Source organism: Nothobranchius furzeri, chromosome 16 (genome assembly GCF_043380555.1).
Source record: "Nothobranchius furzeri strain GRZ-AD chromosome 16, NfurGRZ-RIMD1, whole genome shotgun sequence".
Taxonomy (NCBI): Eukaryota; Metazoa; Chordata; class Actinopteri; order Cyprinodontiformes; family Nothobranchiidae; genus Nothobranchius; species Nothobranchius furzeri.
The window spans coordinates 28,139,442-28,156,437 of NC_091756.1; the positions used below are offsets into that span (position 1 = coordinate 28,139,442).

General features: G+C 44.9%; 1 protein-coding gene across 2 annotated transcripts; it reads left to right on the plus strand.

Moving 5' to 3' along the window:
• The first annotated feature begins 173 nt into the window (after positions 1 to 173).
• On the plus strand, positions 174 to 13,040 carry zdhhc16b (zinc finger DHHC-type palmitoyltransferase 16b). Of its 2 annotated transcripts, XM_015963636.3 has the most exons (11): positions 174 to 307; positions 1,689 to 1,769; positions 2,982 to 3,273; positions 3,357 to 3,551; positions 6,113 to 6,201; positions 6,287 to 6,315; positions 6,424 to 6,557; positions 6,899 to 6,984; positions 7,059 to 7,182; positions 10,761 to 10,831; positions 12,717 to 13,040. In XM_015963636.3, exons 3-11 carry the CDS (start codon positions 3,013 to 3,015, stop codon positions 12,817 to 12,819), a joined length of 1,092 nt encoding a protein of 363 aa, XP_015819122.1. In that variant the 5' UTR covers positions 174 to 307; positions 1,689 to 1,769; positions 2,982 to 3,012; the 3' UTR covers positions 12,820 to 13,040. The 2 variants fall into 2 exon arrangements, with proteins under 2 accessions (XP_015819122.1, XP_015819123.1); XM_015963637.3 differs by lacking the exon at positions 1,689 to 1,769 and having other exon boundaries at positions 177 to 307.
• Positions 13,041 to 16,996: the final 3,956 nt, after the last annotated feature.

The following is a 16,996-nucleotide window of genomic DNA, read 5'->3' on the forward strand; positions in this document are numbered from 1 at the left end:
GTACTAGTCTGATTTGTAGAACCAGTTAATAATTTATTTTTATGTATTAACTTTTCGTAGAATGGTGCAGCCACGTTTTATTCAAATTATCTTTTCTATTGTGTTTTTAAACAACCAGAAATAGAGATCTAGAGATGTCCAACCTTTTTGTTGATAGCGGGTTTCCTAATGAATATGTGAGCTATGTTAGTCAGTGTAACCCAACCAGTCTTTCAGCAGGCAGGTGAAACCTTGTACAGGTCACATTTTTGGATGACCATGACCTGACCGTGGAGATTTTAAAGGGCGGTTCAGTTCTCCAGACAAGGTAAGGCCAGTCACCGTCCGATCTGGACATCATTAATCTTCTAGTTCAGTCTAAATAAACACAGTACCGGCGGCTTTGATTGTAGCTAGCTTATGACAGCTGGCTAACATGATCATGACTAGAGGAATGTTGTTATATTGGTAAAACAAGATTAGATATTTATTTACCTCTGTAAAAGGAAAAACCCTGTAATGCAGGCCTTAATGACACTAATTGGTCTCAACATACTTCAGACTGACAGTAGAAGTCAACGCTGGACAGAAACAGGGAAGTTGATCCATCTTAAGGTGTAGTTAATCATATTTATGCTAAGTGAAAGATGATTTCAGTGCGGTCAAAATCAATGCAACATGTGAGCATATAGACAACAGAAACATTGTCAACATGTGTGTTTTTTTAATTCTTTCATCAGCTCAAAAATGACAAGAAATTCAAAAGGTTGGAATTCCTGCCATTTCTGTTTGTACAGAAAGATGTCAAACACTTGTCAGATTTTATTTCCTAATAACGTCTAATAACGTTTTCATTTCATGCCATCTGATCCACACATCTCACTTGAATAGGATTCTACATGAAGAATGTCCATCCATCCATTTTCAGCTGGTTATCCGGGGTCGGGTTCAGGGGGCAGCAGACTAAGCAAAGAGGCCCAGACTCCCTCTACCCAGCCACTTGGGCAGCTCCTCCAGGGAAATCCCAAGGTGTTCCCTGACCAGCCGAGAGACATAGTCCCTCTAGCGTGTCCTGGGTCTTCCCTTGGGTCTCCTCCCAGTTGGGATATGCCCAGAAAACCTCACCAGGGAGGTGTCCAGGAGGCATCCTAACTAGATGGCCGAACCATCCTATCTTTAAGGGAGAGCCCAGCCACCATGCGGAGAAAACTCATTTTGGCTGCTTGTACCCGCAATCTCATTATTTAGGTCACTACCTAAAGCTTGTGACCATGGTGAGGGTTGGAACGTAGATCAAACAGTAAATTGAGAGCTTCCCCTACCAGCTCAGCTCTCTCTTCAGGACGACAGATCTGTACAACGCCTGCATCACTGCAGACACAGCACCAATCCGCCTGTCAATCTCGTGCTACATCTTTCCCTCACTCATGAACAAGACCCACTAACACAAGCAAAAATTTATACTTGCTAGCAATAGCATTGGAGTACAGCTAACTGCTAAGGGAAGTTAAACAAATTAGCCTGGGAGAAGTAGCATCCATATGGACCTCCTTAAACTTTTGCTTCACAACACAGAAAAACTTGTCTTGTGTCCTTCAATGTCAGACATTTTCTAGTATTAAGTCCAAACTTTGAGACTAGTTGCATTTTAAAAACTGTGTTAATATCAGTTGATGTGCTTGTTGAAACTTTATTTTACATCTGTTTAGCCCGGATCTCAACAAAGTGACGGCTCTCAGCAGGTGATGACAATAACGCTGACGAACCAAGAGGTCGCAAACAAATTTTAGGTAACGATTGATTGATTTGACCGTGAACGTCTTTATCTTTACAGCTACTTTGGTGATAGTCACAAGCATTGAGCATAATATTTGGAATATGACAGTAAATATATAATGATGTATATAATTTGAAAACCACAATAACCATATGTTAAATAAACTGATCAAAGAAGGACAAGTAATCTTGTAATGTAGCTGCCTGGCCATATGTATAGGCTTAGCAGAAAATGTGTTATCAACTATTTAGATCAGTTTTGTTTGCTTTTGATTGTAAAGATGCTGCAGAGTTTTGGTGATAAAATAATGGCATCCCGGACAAGTCCCCAAATATCAATGACTGCAGAATGTCACCTACAGTTTTGTTCACAGTAAAAACAGAAAATGTAGATAGAGTTCTCCACTTATACTTTGTTTCTTCTCATAAGGGTGTTGTATTTATATGATTTTAACTAACATTTGATATATTTAACAAAAATAGAGTGGATGTGAAAAGAATATATTTTTTCTATTGAGGCTTACAGCCTATTTTAATTTCCTTTTGTGTCTCAAACCAAATGTCATCATGTTGTAACAAATGAACTTTGCAGTTAGAGCTGAAAGTAAAGAAAGCTGCTTGACTCGCTTTACTGCCTTGTCTTTGTCTTGTGTTTTGCACCTGTCAGGATTCATGCCAGAGCTATTTTTATTGACATCTTATCAGTGTAACCAATACTCGGTTTAATGAAGTGATGCTTGAGGATCAGATGGCTACTTTATTTGATTCTGTAGACATTCATGCATTGCTCTCTTACTGGGTTACCACTCTGCTTCTCCTCTTTTAATTTCTTGAAGCTTTTGGGCTAGCAGGTCTCCCTTCGCTCTGAATTATTAAAAGGAGAAGTTGGTTTGTTTGATAGGTGCTGCTCAGTAACCAATAACCCCGGTCTTAATGAACTGTGATGGACAGATGTCCCAAATGGGACGTTGTCTTCATGCTTGGATGACCTCAGTGCTATACAGGAAAGTAAAAGCTTTTCCCGGTGGTGTCTGCTGCCTCCTCTCTCTTCCTGTCCTGTGTGGGTTGCCTTCTGGGTGCACCAGGAGCTGCCAGTGCTCCTGCAGAAGAACAATGGAGAACACAGTTGTTTTCAGGCTCCGTTATGAGGAGCTGCTGTTTTACATGGCCTGTCTTTCTAACTGCTGGACCGTGTGCCTGTGTGTTTGTGTGTGTCTGAAACACAGAGTGTTTCGGAGGCGAGGCAGTAGTGGCAGCATGCGTGTGAGCAGCAGCTGGAAGTGGCAGCTCTCTCGAACCATGCGATTGGCACTGCGCTGGTGCCAGTTGCAGAGAGGGGGCCGAGGTCGACGTGGCAAGCAGCAGATCTGCAACAGGTTGTCGGAGCTGTGGAGCTACAGCAAACTGCTTCTCCGCTCACTCTATTACAACACCCTCTCTGACTCTGACACCCTGCTGGACTGTATATTTGAACCTGTCTTCTGGGTTGTGGACAACCTGACCCGCTGGTTTGGAGTGGTAAGATCTTGTCTTAATAATTTCTACGCTCCTTGACTCTTTGTTTTCTCACCTAAAAATTCTCTTTTCTCTTAATCTTCCAGGTGTTTGTCTGCCTAGTTGTGCTGCTGACGTCCTCTGTCGTGATCATCGTCTACCTGTTTGTCATACCCATGGTTGTTAGAACCTACCCTGTACACTGGAGCATCTGGCACCTGGGCTTTGGTCACTGGGTCCTTGTCATGATAGTCTTCCATTACTACAAGGCTACCACCACCTCCCCTGGACACCCACCAAAGGTGGATAGTGTTACCCCGGTTTCACACTGCAAGCATCAGCGGAACAGAACAGCAGCGGAGCGGCTCACTCGCGAACTTCAAAGTGGTCCTTTTCACACCGGGAGAGTCTTGGCCGCGGCACGACTTCCTCTCTGCGCCTCACTGTACCAGCGAGATTCTAAAATCCCCCGAGACTTCCGACACCTTCCTCATCGAGAGATCACAATCCCTGCGAGGAATCACACCATTGCACTTCTCGAAAGAAACTGGTGGTAAACAAAGCCGTTCGGTCACACGTACTGACGTAAGTTATATATAACATCGCAATGTTGCATTTTATTTTGAAAATAACTGGGGATTTTACACTGAAACCGTGTGGTTTCCTGTCTCGCACTATGTGAACTACGGAAGTTGACGTTTCCCAGAAGATGCTCGTGGAAGAAATAGAACTCGATCCTATCTTTAGCAGCGCGGCGCGGCATGCCGCTTCTGGGATGCGCCTGGAAATTGCCGCGTCGCGTCTGGTTTGAAACACTCCATAGACTATAATTGGATTCTATTTGAAGCGGTGCCACTTCGCTGCCGTTCCATTCCGCTGATGCTTGCAGTGTGAAACCGGGGTTAGGACCATGAGCAACTTCCTCTGGGATGACAATGATCCAAACATCCCAAAGGAGTTATCTTTGACACTGAATCTTTGGCTGTGTCCAAATTCAGGGGCGGTGTCCTTGAAGGACTTGGCCTACTCGGTCCACGGGTCATCTGTCGACCTCAGAGACCAGGAGTGATCGGCTGTGAAATTTGATGGGCTAGCCTTCAGATTTGGTCCTGCCCTTACCTGTTGCCTAGCAGCAGTGACAGAAACAGAAGCTGACAGAAATATGGGACCCACCATACCATATGGGCTCGTTTACGATGGTTTCTTAAATTTTCTTGACAAACCATTTATTTAAAAGATTATGCAAATGGCAAAAGCTTAAAACCTTAACCAATAGATGTGGATTTACTTACATTTACAATGTCCTACTTTGTCCACCATTATTACAAGAACTAAAATCTCCTGTTTGGCCCACATTAGCTTTGTTTCCACTACCAGAACTTCAGGGTATATTTACAGAAACCTACTGTCATGTGCCTGTTTCCATCTGATCGGGCTGGCCGAACGGCCGTTTTCAGGAACCTTATGAATACCTGCTCAGAGGTAAGCACTTTGAGTACTCTGGTAAAAGGTACGGTGCAGTTGGTGAGTGGGAACGCCGTCGATTGGTTGTAACTCAGTCGGAAATGACGTCAGCGTAGGAAATAGGAAATGCATGCGGGGCGGAGAACCAGCATTTAGGAAAACAGAGTTGTTGGCGCATACTGCGCTAATCGGTGACGTAACTCACAACGCAGTGGTTGGGATGTGCTGGCGTTTTAGCTTATTCGTTACAGGACAATTAAGAGGACCGGGCCTTCGGATCACCCGGTCAATTTCCCCCTCGCTGCATTTACTCTGAAGTTCCAGTAAAGGAAACCCACCTATTGAGTCCACAAAAGATCCTCCAGACTCATCCTTCCATGTGGATAAAAGGACACATTATATGTAGCTTTCAAATTTGGACAGCCTTGTTGTTTTACTGTGACATAATCCATCATAAAATGTCATCTTCGAAGGCTGCGGTCCCTAAATCCAGACACTAGTATATTTCATTAAAATAGTTATAATTACCAGTAAAAATGTATTTTTTATATCTAAATAAAGTATGGGTGCACCAAAGCCAAAAACCGAAATAGAATGGAGGGCAGAATGAACACTACGATGTGTACTAACCTCACTAAAATCAAGTCATTGCAAAAAATCAATTACAAACCATGAAAATATTTATTTAGCACTGACATAACAAAAATGCACAATATAAATTAAAACTCAATAAAATGTTTCATTTGATCCCACTCATGTGTACATTAAATAATAATTAATTATAAATGTACAGGCTTATAACTAAAAGGCTTGCTGAAAAACAGACTGTAAAATATACCCGTTAAGTATGTAAAAAAGAAAAGAAAACCGGGCAGACGTGGTAGATGTGAAACTGAAAGTTAAAAGTGCGTCACATAACTGATATGAATATTCCAGCGATCGTAATAAAACAGCATTACTAAAAGGGGGAAACTTAAAAATCAGTACCAATGTACGATTTTTATGAAGCAAAGACATGTTGTTATGAGGAGGGAGCGAGATGAAACAAAAACGGGGTTCACCAGACGGTCTGTTACGGCTGTGTTGTTTCGGTGATTTAGGTGTTTCCGACCAAAAACCGAAAATGCACTTTTGGGTCATTTTCGGACACAAGTTTTTGGTGTCTGAATTTTTGGTGCATCCCTATGTAGCAGTGTGAGCATCCTGTCACAGTATCCCGACTGATGTCCATTTGGCTGACTGTTTAGCGCACATGACTCTCATCCGGGAGTCCAGGTTTCGAATCCCGCCCGGGCCCTCGCTTCTACACCTTGCCACACCCAACATAATATATTTCGTGAAAGGAGGACGTTTCTGTAAAGGGCCGTAACACCTCTTCTTCTATGTGACTTTATTTCAGGACAAACATAACACCCCCTCTGTTTCCATCTGTAAGAAGTGTGTCGCACCAAAACCACCCAGGACGCACCACTGTAGCATCTGCAGCATGTAAGCTCCTCTGCTGTCAGAAGGTTGATAATAATCAGTTCTTCTTATTAATCATCACAGTAAAACTCCATCCTTTATGTTACAGATGTATTCTGAAGATGGATCACCACTGTCGTATCCTTCCAGCCAGTAACATGCACACACTGTGCATTAAACCATGTTGTTGTATTTGTTCTCTTGTACACCTTTTGCTGTACGGGTTTTACCTGAACTGATTTCCAGCCTGGCTCAACAACTGCGTGGGCCACTTTAACCATCGCTACTTCTTCTCCTTCTGCCTCTACATGACGCTGGGTTGTATCTACTGCAGCATCAGCAGCATAAACATGTTTCTGGAGGCGTACAATGCTGTAGAGGTGAGTCCACCACATTTATACACTTGTTTCTTCTGGATGTCAAAATGTTCTGAGCAGCAGCACCTGATAGTTGTTTTAGGAAAGCAGAATTTGAGCTCTGTTGGCAAGCCAAGAGAAAAACAGGAGACGAGAATGTGATCCTCAATTTTATCTACATTTGATTAACGTGCTAAACAAGCACCAGGTGTTAATTAAACAACTCTAGCCTTAGATTACCTTTCAGATGGAAAGTTTCCATGAACTCTAATTTACGAGTAAACGGCATGAACTCCTGGAAAAGTAACATATCTCCTCTGTAGACATTAACATAATTAATAAACAGTGTTTCTTGTCTTTTCCAGAGTTACTTTCAAACCCCTCCTCCAGACTACAGCTTCAGTGACAGCACGGCTCACAAGTGTATCATCTTCCTCTGGGTGCTGACCAGGTGAGAAGCTCAGAAAGTCTGCAGCATCACACCTGAAGGTCAAGTTGTAACGTACTCCTGACCTTGGTCTGCAGCTCAGTTGCAGTAGCTCTGGGAGGACTCACCCTGTGGCACGCCAGGCTCATCAATAAAGGCGAAACAAGCGTGGAGCGCCACATCAACAACAAAGAGGCCAAAAGGCTGAAGGAGATGGGAAAAGTAAGTCCTCTCTGGTATGGTCATCAGGAGTGCAATGGGAGCCATTTCAGTTTCTCAGTCATCTTAACGCCTCAGTACTTAAACACAGAACAAATAAATCTGACTAAACGAGAATCTTCCTGTGATGAGCTGGATTTGAACTTTCTGTCTGTTATTTTTTTAAGTTCAGATTAATCGTCGTCGTCTTCCTCCGCTTATCCGGGTCCGGGTCGCGGGGGCAGCATCCCAACTAGGGAGCTCCAGACCGTCCTCTCCCCAGCTACCTCCACCAGTTCCTCCGGCAGGACCCCAAGGCGTTCCCGGACCAGATTGGAGATGTAACTTCTCCAACGTGTCCTGGGTCGACCCAGGGGCCTCCTGCCGGCAGGACATGCCCGAAACACCTCCCCAGGGAGGCGTCCAGGAGGTATCCTGACCAGATGCCCAAGCCACCTCAACTGACTCCTTTCGATCCGGAGGAGCAGCGGTTCTACTCCGAGTCCCTCCCGAATGTCCGAGCTCCTCACCCTATCTCTAAGGCTAAGCCCGGCCACCCTACGGAGGAAACTCATTTTGGCCGCTTGTATCTGCGATCTCGTTCTTTCAGTCATTACCCAAAGCTCATGACCATAGGTGAGGATTGGGACGTAGATCGACCGGTAAATCGAGAGCTCCGCCGTCAGAGCTGGATGAAGCTAGGAGGACCACACCATCCGCAAAAAGCAGAGACGAGATTCTCCTGCCACCAAACTTGACACACTCCACACCACGGCTACGCCTAGAAATTCTGTCCATAAAGGTTATGAACAGAACTGGTGACAAAGGGCAGCCCTGCCGGAGTCCAACCCTCACCAGGAACAGGTCTGACTTACTACTGGCTATGCGGACCAAACTCACGCTCCTCTGGTAAAGGGACTGAATGGCCCTTAAACGAAAGCCACCCACCCCATACTCCTGGAGCGTCCCCCACATGGTGCCCCTGGGGACATGGTCATAAGCCTTCTCCAAATCCACAAAACACGTGGATTGGTTGGGCAAACTCCCGTGCCCCCTCCATCACCCTTGCAAGGGTATAGAGCTGGTCCACAGTTCCACGGCCAGGACGAAAACCACATTGCTCCTCCTCTATCTGAGATTCAACTATCGATCGGACCCTCCTCTCCAGTACCTTGGAATAGACCTTTCCAGGGAGGCTGAGGAGTGTGATCCCCCTATAGCTGTAACACACCCTCAGGTCACCCTTCTTAAAGATGGGGACCACCACCCCGGTCTGCCACTCCACAGGAACTGTCCCCGATGACCACGTAATGTTGCAGAGACATGTCAACCATGACAGCCCTACCACATCCATAGCCTTAAGATACCCAGGACGAACCTCATCCACCCCCGGAGCTCTGCCGCTGTGTAGTTGTTTTGACTGCCTCAGCAACTTCTGCCCCAGAGATTGGACAGTCCATCCCCAGGTTTCCCGGCTCTGGCTCCTCCTCTGAATGTGCGTAGTTGGGATTGAGGAGCTCCTCAAAGTATTCCTTCCACCGCCCGACAATAGCCCCAGTTGACGTCAGCAACTCCCCATCCCCACTGTAAACAGTGTGAGCGAGTTGCTGCCTTGCTCTCCTGAGGCGCCGGGCAGTTTGCCAGAACCTCTTTGGTGCTGATTGATAGTCTTTCTCCATGGCCTCACCAAATTCCTCCCACGCCCGAGATTTTGCCTCGGCAACTGCCACTGCTGCACCCCGCTTTGCTATCCGGTACCCGTCTGCTGCCTCCGGAGACCCACAGACCAGCCACGCCCTGTAGGCCTCCTTCTTCAGCCTGACGGCTCCCCGAACCTCTGGTGTCCACCAGCGGGTACAGGGGTTGCCACCACGACTGGCACCGGCCACCTTGCGACCACAGCTAGCAACAGCCGCCTCAACAATCGAAGAGTGGAACAAGGCCCACTCGGAGTCAATGTCCCCCACTGCTCTCGGGACGCGTTCAAAGCTCTGCCTGAGGTGGAAGTTGAAGACCGTCTTGACAGGTTCTTCTGCCAAGCGTTCCCAGCAGACCCTCACTATGTGTTTGGGTCTGCCAGGTCTACGCGGCACCTTCCCCTGCCATCTGATCCAACTCACCACCAGGTGGTGATCAGTTGACAGCTCCGCTCCTCTCTTCACTCGGGTGTCCAAAATATACGGCCACAGTTCAGATGATACGACTACAAAGTCTATCTTCGACCTGCGACCTAGGCTGCCCTGGTACCAAGTGTACCGATGGGCATCCTTATGTTCGAACATGGTGTTTGTTATGGCCAAACTGTGGCTTGCACAGAAGTCTAATAGAGAAACACCACTCGAGTTCAGATCAGGCAGGCCGTTCCTCCCAATCACATCCCTCCAGGTCAAGCTGTCATCGCCCACATGAGCATTGAAGCCCCCCAACAGGACAATGGAGTCCCTTGATGGAGCACTATCTAGCACTCGTCCCAGGGACTCCAAAAAGGGTAGGTAATCTGAACTGATATTTGGCGCATAAGCACAAACAACAGTCAGGATCCGTTACCCGACCCGAAGGCGCAGGGAAGCTACCCTCTCGTCCCCCGGGGTAAACCCCAACACACAGGCAGAGAGTCTTGGGGCTAACAAAAAGCCAACCCCAGCCCTCCGCCTCTCACCCGGAGCAACTCCAGCAAAGGAGAGTGTCCAACCTTCTCAAAGACTTGGGTTCCAGAGCCAATGCTATGTATCGATGTGAGTCCGACTATATCTAGCCGGTACCGCTCAACCTCTGCCACAAGCTCCTGCTCCTTCCCCGCTAGCGAGGTGACGTTCCATGTCCCAATAACCAGTTTCCTTGTCCGGGGATCAGACCGTTAAGGCTCCCACCTCGGTCTGCCACCCGATCCACACTGCACCGGACTCCATGTTCCTCCTGCGGGTGGTGGGTCCACAGTTGGATGAGCCCATGTATCCGGTTCGGGCTGGACCCGGCCGGGCCCCATGGGCGAAAGCCCGGCCACCAGGCGCTCGCTCACGGGCCCCAACCCCAGGCCTGGCTCCAGGGTGGGACCCTGGTAACCCTCTGGGCCGGGTACTCAGACTCTTTGTTTTTACGTCCATGAAAGATCTTCAGACTAATATATTCATTATTCAGTTAGCATTATGTTGTTATTCCAGCAGAAATAATCGATGGTTCCCCCATCATGCCACAGGCTGCACTGGAAGTGCTCAGCTAGCTAGCTTCTTTTGTTTGTGAATCTCCACCAAAGTCTATATAAATAACTTTAACGGAACACGGAAAGCACTGTAAAGGTTTATAAGTGAATATTATAGTAGTGTAAGATGTTGCATGCTCTTTATTCTTGGTCCTGTTCAGATTAGCTGGTTTTGTAACTCTGTTTGTACAAACTGAGCTGCTGAAATATCTTTCTAATACAGTTTAAATATTACCTTTTCATACCTTTCCCACAGAATCCCTCTTCCAAGTGTCCAAAGTATTTTTAAGCCATTTGTTCTCCATAAGCAATAGCAAACTTGTGCTGTGTGACTGTTTTAAACACACGTTTCCATTTTAAATGGGGCAGTAATAATTGTTGTCGTCATCCCTCTTTTCTGTAGGTGTTCAGAAGTCCGTACCACCGTGGTAGGACAAACAACTGGAAATTGCTTTTTGGTGTGGAGACGAGGAGGTGAGTTTGTGCACATCTTTAATCACACTTTCACATAAACATGGACAAGACCATCACAAGCCCTCACTGCACACATTGAAAAGCACACTATTAATAACATAGGCTCAAAGACCTGGGAGTGTGATTTTATTCTTGACTGAGTTGAATTCCCCCTAAATGCATCAAATCAGCTTTTTTCCAATTGAGAATTGCAAAAATCCGACTGATTCTGCCACTTGACGATGCAGAAGTCCAGGATTGACTAATGTAATGCCCTTGTCTCTGGTTTATTTGGCTTATTTGAAGGTACTGTGGTTGACTGACAAGGCATCGCTGCTCTCCAGGACCCATATGTTAGGCGTATAGCACTATTTTAGCGTGGCCCTGGGGCTCTATGCAATCCGAGTATAAAACTGAAAACTCTGGGTAGGCGTGCTTTTGCTTTTTGTGCTTCGTTGCTATGGAACATCAGAGAAGCATGCTTGGTTAATGCTTTTAAAGCTAAATGGAAAACCTCCTTTTACTCAAACCTTTACTGTTTAATCATCTTGTTGATTGCAGATGGTTTTTGGTGTTTTTACTAACTTCTTGTTTTAATTTGTTCCTACTGTACCTAGCTGTTATTGACGACTTGATCTTATTGCTTAATGAGTTTTAACTGATACTATTGTTTTGATAGTTCATTCGTGCTGTTTTCTCTACAGTTCTAATGCTTAGGTGCTGTAAAGAAAAAGTTATTATTGTTGTGGTTGTAATTGCTTCCACTATCGGAAATTCAGGGTAGTTTTACCGGACCTTTCTGGCATGTCTCCATTCCTTCAGGGCAGGCCGAACCGACCATTTTCCGGGCCATTTCAGGAACCAACAGAGTACCTAAATTGGGGTATGCACTTGGAAGTGGCCCGGGGAGAGTCCCTGGGCAGAACTTGTGGGTAACTCGCGCTGATTGGTTGTAACTCAGTAGGATATGATATTGGCAGACGCCGCCAAAACATCCGGGCTTTTTTCAATTTGAATACAAAATAAGCTAAGTTACTATGTAATGCTAAGTCAACGTTTCTAAACTCCCAACATTAAAAAATGCAGCAGAAATTACCTCGCAAAGCTGTAATTCACAGCGCTTTGTGGTCTCCCAAAACTCCGTAAAAACCATGCTTTTTATGGTCGTTGATTGCCATATTTTTTTCTCTCTCCCTGTCCCCCAAATGAATTTAATAACGGTGTACTTTGACAAAATAAAACTTTTAATTTGATCAGTATCTGTGGCATTGATCAGTGACCGAAGCAGCCGTGATTAGCTGACATCTTAGCAAAATCTTGGAAGGGCCGATTGTTTATGAAGAACCGAGCCATCAAATCTCTTGGTCACTTTTCTCCTTACCAGAAATTTCCAGGAACTCCTATAATGTTATAAGTACAATTCTTAAATGGTTCTAGTTGTACCTGGAAGGTTTCACTTTCTAATGTGTCTTCTGCTGATTTTGGAGTTCCTCAAGGCTCCATCTCTGGTCCCATTCTTTTCTCATAGCTGCCTCCATAGGGGCTCAGTCATTCCCAGAAAACCCTTTGCTCCTCACCCTTTGGCTAATGATAAAGTATAAACAAACAAAGCTGACGTTATTTTTTTGTTCAATCTGACCTCCTCTGTGGTTAGAAAAGTGTGGTTAGTGTTCTCAGACGCTACCATCTGGCCAGTTTACAGCAATTTGTGCATTTCTCACAAATCTCTGATTACAATATTTTTAAACCAGTCTCCATTCAATTGGATACAAATCTTCGCACTAACTTCCTGTCCAGTTCAGGATCCAGTTTAAACTGGTGTTGTTTTAAAAGTGCCATAAAATAAACCTGATTTATTTACCTTTTTTTTTTCAGAGTAAATAACTATCTTGTTTTTTTCCCTTAGTCACTGGTTGACCCGGGTCCTCTTACCCTCCAGTCATCCTCCAAATGGGGACGGCATCTTGTGGGACAGCATCTTTACCCAAAGAGACCCCATGGCCATCTGACTTTGAGCCAGTGTTGTTATATTAGAAAAATGACACCTTTTACATACATGCACAGTACAAGCGTTGACGGATTGCTCATTTCTGTGTTTGTGTTGCAGAGAACATGTGTCCCTGGTGGGTGCAGTCTTTTTATACGGGAAAATAGTTTTAGTGCCGATGAAACATCCACCCACTAAAGATTAGTCATCATTTCCTGAGTAGTTAATCCAACATGTGACTGCTCTGCTGCTGGCTGACTGGATTATCTGGTGCTGCTGGTCAGCACCAGGTACTCCTTCAGTATTTCCGTAAACAAGAGGCCTTGTTTGACTCAGTGTTTATGGCCCCCATGTCTATAAGGGGCTCTAATGGATGGGGACAATCTAAGGAATTTATGTCTAAAGCAGAGAAGTAGGGTGAGCTATGAACAAGTGTGTGTGTGCACCTTTAATGACTAGTCGGAGCACAATCACGACCGGAGCGTATCGCAGCTGTCCTGGGGTTCATTCCAGATGCTCAGCTGCCCTGGAGGGTCAGGTCTTCTGTGCCTCAAGTTTAATAAACAACATGCGTATCTCACACTGTTCCTGTTGGAAATATATTCAGAATACAGCTTGGTCAACTGTTTCTTGCAACAGATGCTATTCATTTGGCAGTCTAAAAGACCGAACAACAAAAAAACAAAAGATGGATAAAAGAAGCTATCGAGATAAGGAGACGTGGATGTGGGACCATAAATAGGGACGATGGAGTTTACTTGTTGGGTCGCGCATGGGACTGCATCGTCGGAGAGGGGAGAGTGGGCAGCAGAGGGCGACAACGTCCTCTGCTGCCCACTGATAAATGGAGAAGGGAGTGACGCCACCATCAGCGTCAGCCTGACGAAGTTTGCAGTGCAAATGAAACGTTGCAGGTAAATAAAACCTTTCTGTGTTTTAAAAAGAACTAAAAGATGGAATTAGAATTTCAACACAGCTAGAACACACCAAAGAAGTCTAAAAGAGGGATGTTTTTTTCTAATTTTACACAGAAACATTCAAATCCTTTATAAAACTGGCTCAGCACACTTGAATATTATTGGTTTCTGCCTTTTTAATTATTCCTATAATTTTCTGATCTCCTCAATTAGTTCTTTGGAATTTCTATAAGCAAATAATCACCTGTGGTAGACAGCTGTATTACTTGGTGACAGAGTGATGAGCTAACGGCTAGTCCAAGCAAGATCAACGTTAATTAAAAAAAACAACTTGGGTTTTAAATGTTTATAAAATAGCTTTCATGTGGAAGTGACCACTTAGGGATTTCTGTGTCATTGAACTAGATGTTAGTAAAGTCCATCAGTCAGAAAAATAGTCCTTGTTTCTCCAAACTGAGGCTGCTCAAAAAGCTTCCTACAACAGTTACCACACCTGTTCAAAGCTTTTGTAAGATCAGAGCATCACATGGGCACTATGTTTTATTTTCTCAAAGCTTGTACCTGTTCTTGTTAGTGTGTGTGTGTGTGTGTGTGTGCGTGCGTGCGTGCGTGTATGTATGTGTGTGTGAAATGTGATCAGATGGGCTCTAATGCCAAAGAATAAAGACTTTTTGAATTTCTGATGTGATCATTTGGGTCTTTGATCAGTTTGAAGGGATGAAACTGTTACAGATTATTTATACATTATCAAGTCAGACACTGACATCTAATCCTTTAATTTCAGTTTCATTTTTAATGGCTGTTTCTTTGACTTGATGGAAAAACTGGCCCTTATGGGCCATTCCCATCTGTACCGGGTCGGCCCGGGCCGGGTAGCATAGGTTGTTTACATATCTGGGTGGCCTGGTATTTTTCCGGGCCAACCAAGGCTCATTCTCAGCCCTCTTCTCGAGGGGGTCTGCTTCAGGCCGACCAGGGCCAACACACCCACTGCTGACAGCAAATTCACACCTTCCATTAGAGCAAGCCTCTGATTGGTGGGTAGAATCAGCCCACATGGGCTTAAGGCAAGGATGTGTGGAATCAACCGGGCCAGGCTGGGGCCGACTGGGGCTACCCGGCCCGGGCCGACCCAGTACAGATGGGAATGGCCCATTAGTTGCCTTGGAAACGGTTCTGATGTAATCCAACAGGAGCTGTGCTCCATCTTGTTTTCCACCTTTTTCAATAAAGCTTTTTTTCTTTCTGGTGTGCTTTTTATTTAGGGTGTTTATAAATACCAACATATTTTTGGTGACTCAGTGGACAGAGTGGGAATCTGCCCATTAAGGAGGTTGGTAGTTTGATCCCTGTGCAGTGGTGAAACGTACTTTATTTCTGTATTTTTCTTACATTTTTCTGTATCTGTACTTTTGTAATTTTCTTGAGGCCTACTTTTGACTTCACTACATTTTGTAAAAACTTTCAAAAGCAACAGTACTTTAATCTGTGCAGTCTGGTTTGGCAGAAGCATCACTGGTCGTAGTTTTGTCTTTCTGCCCTTTTTGGTTCTTCTTGTTTCAGCTCTACTACTTCTGCCTTTCCCGGGATCCACCCCTCATTCATTTTCTTCTTCCCTTTCATCACAATTTTTACATTTCTCATTTCTATGATATGTTTTTATTTTAAAATTTTTGTTCTTGTGAAGCGCCTCGTGATTTTTATCTTGAGAGGCGCTACATGAAAAATGTTTTCATTAGCTCTCACCATCCGTATCAGGTGGATCTTGTTTGCTCTCAGGTTTACATCTTGATATTATATAAGTTAAGATGCTAAACCAGACTTTGCCTGCTCAGATGAAGAGGAAATCCTTCAAGAATCCAAATAAAATCAATAGATAAGATCTAGGAACCAGAAACCAAAGCAGATGAAACAATCCACATCAGCATCTCCAGTTCTACCAGATCTAAAAATACACTTCTTAAATACAAAACTCAGCAACCGGATGAAGACGCCCTGATGAAAGACTACCACCAGTCCAGCTGGACCTAATAAAAACAAACATCTGCTGACCTGGTAAAATAACAGCTCTGACCCGGATTTCTGGGTTCTGTGGATTTTGTTGGACCTTTCATGATGGGACAAAAAATCTTTCCATTTCATTCATTTGTTTAAAGCCCCTTCTGCGACCGATGCGAATGCCCAAGGTGCTGAACACAACACCAATAAAACATAAAACCATCAAATAAAATGTAACAATCATAAAACCATCATAGAAACATTGAGAGAGAGGAATTATAATCGACAATACAATACAGCAAAAGGAATAAGAGGCCGGGGGAGCAAAACCATGTCAAAAAAATGCTAGTCCTGGAATGCCTTAACATACAAATGGGTCTTCAGGTGAACCTTAAAAACCGTAAATTAAGATATCTGATGCACCACCAAGGGCAACTGGTTCCAGAGTGTAGAAGCCAACACCGAAAACACATGGTCCCCCCCGTGACCTGCACTTGGTGCGTGGAACCATCAACAGTTCCGCTGGCCGAGCGAAGGGCCCATAAAGGGGCATGTCAATGCAAAAGTCTGACAAGATGTGCCAGAGCTTTGTACCAAGAGCTGAAATTTTGCCCTGCATTACACTGGCAGCTAATGAAGGGATGCCTAGACAGGAGTGATATGGTCCCTGAGCCTAGTCCCAGCCACAAACCTAGCAGCTGAATTTTGTTCTAGCTGCAAGCATGCTACTGCGCCCTGACAGAGGCCGGCATACAATGCACTGCAGTAGTCAAGCCTTGAGAGATCAGAAGCATGGGTGTCAGACTCTAGATTAAAAGGGCCCAGATCCAGTGTGCAGACACCAGGGTTAAGTACAATGACTTCAGTCTTAGTGTCATTCAAAGGTTGGTTTTGTAGCCCAGGAGCAGACATCCCCAAAGGCATCTATAAGCTTCGGTATTGATCCATCAAGCCCCCCCCCCCCCGATCGTTCGTCAGCATAAAAATGAAAGCGCATATGGTATTGGGTAGATGGCAAAGAGAAGTGGACACAGTACAGACCCCTGTGGCACACCCCACTTGAGTCCTGCCCAGGGACACTCGTTTTCACACAGAACAAATAAATCCAACCAAACAGGAGTCTTCCTGCAATGAGCTGTATGTGAACAGCCTCTTTCTGTTGCTTTTTAGGTTCAGGTTAATTTATTCATTATTCAGTTTGCATTATGTTATTATAGTAGTGTAAAATGGTAGCGTGCTCTTTATTCTGGGTCCTGTTCAGATTAGCTGGTTTTGAAATTCTAT

Bases quoted from the DNA above. Each gene is read 5' to 3' on its own strand.
- zdhhc16b (XM_015963636.3), top strand. From the start codon at position 3,013: ATGCGTGTGAGCAGCAGCTGGAAGTGGCAGCTCTCTCGAACCATGCGA. The intron at 6,558-6,898 runs GTGAGTCCACCA...TGTCTTTTCCAG, and splicing joins AGGCGTACAATGCTGTAGAG to AGTTACTTTCAAACCCCTCC. The intron at 7,183-10,760 runs GTAAGTCCTCTC...TCTTTTCTGTAG, and splicing joins GGCTGAAGGAGATGGGAAAA to GTGTTCAGAAGTCCGTACCA.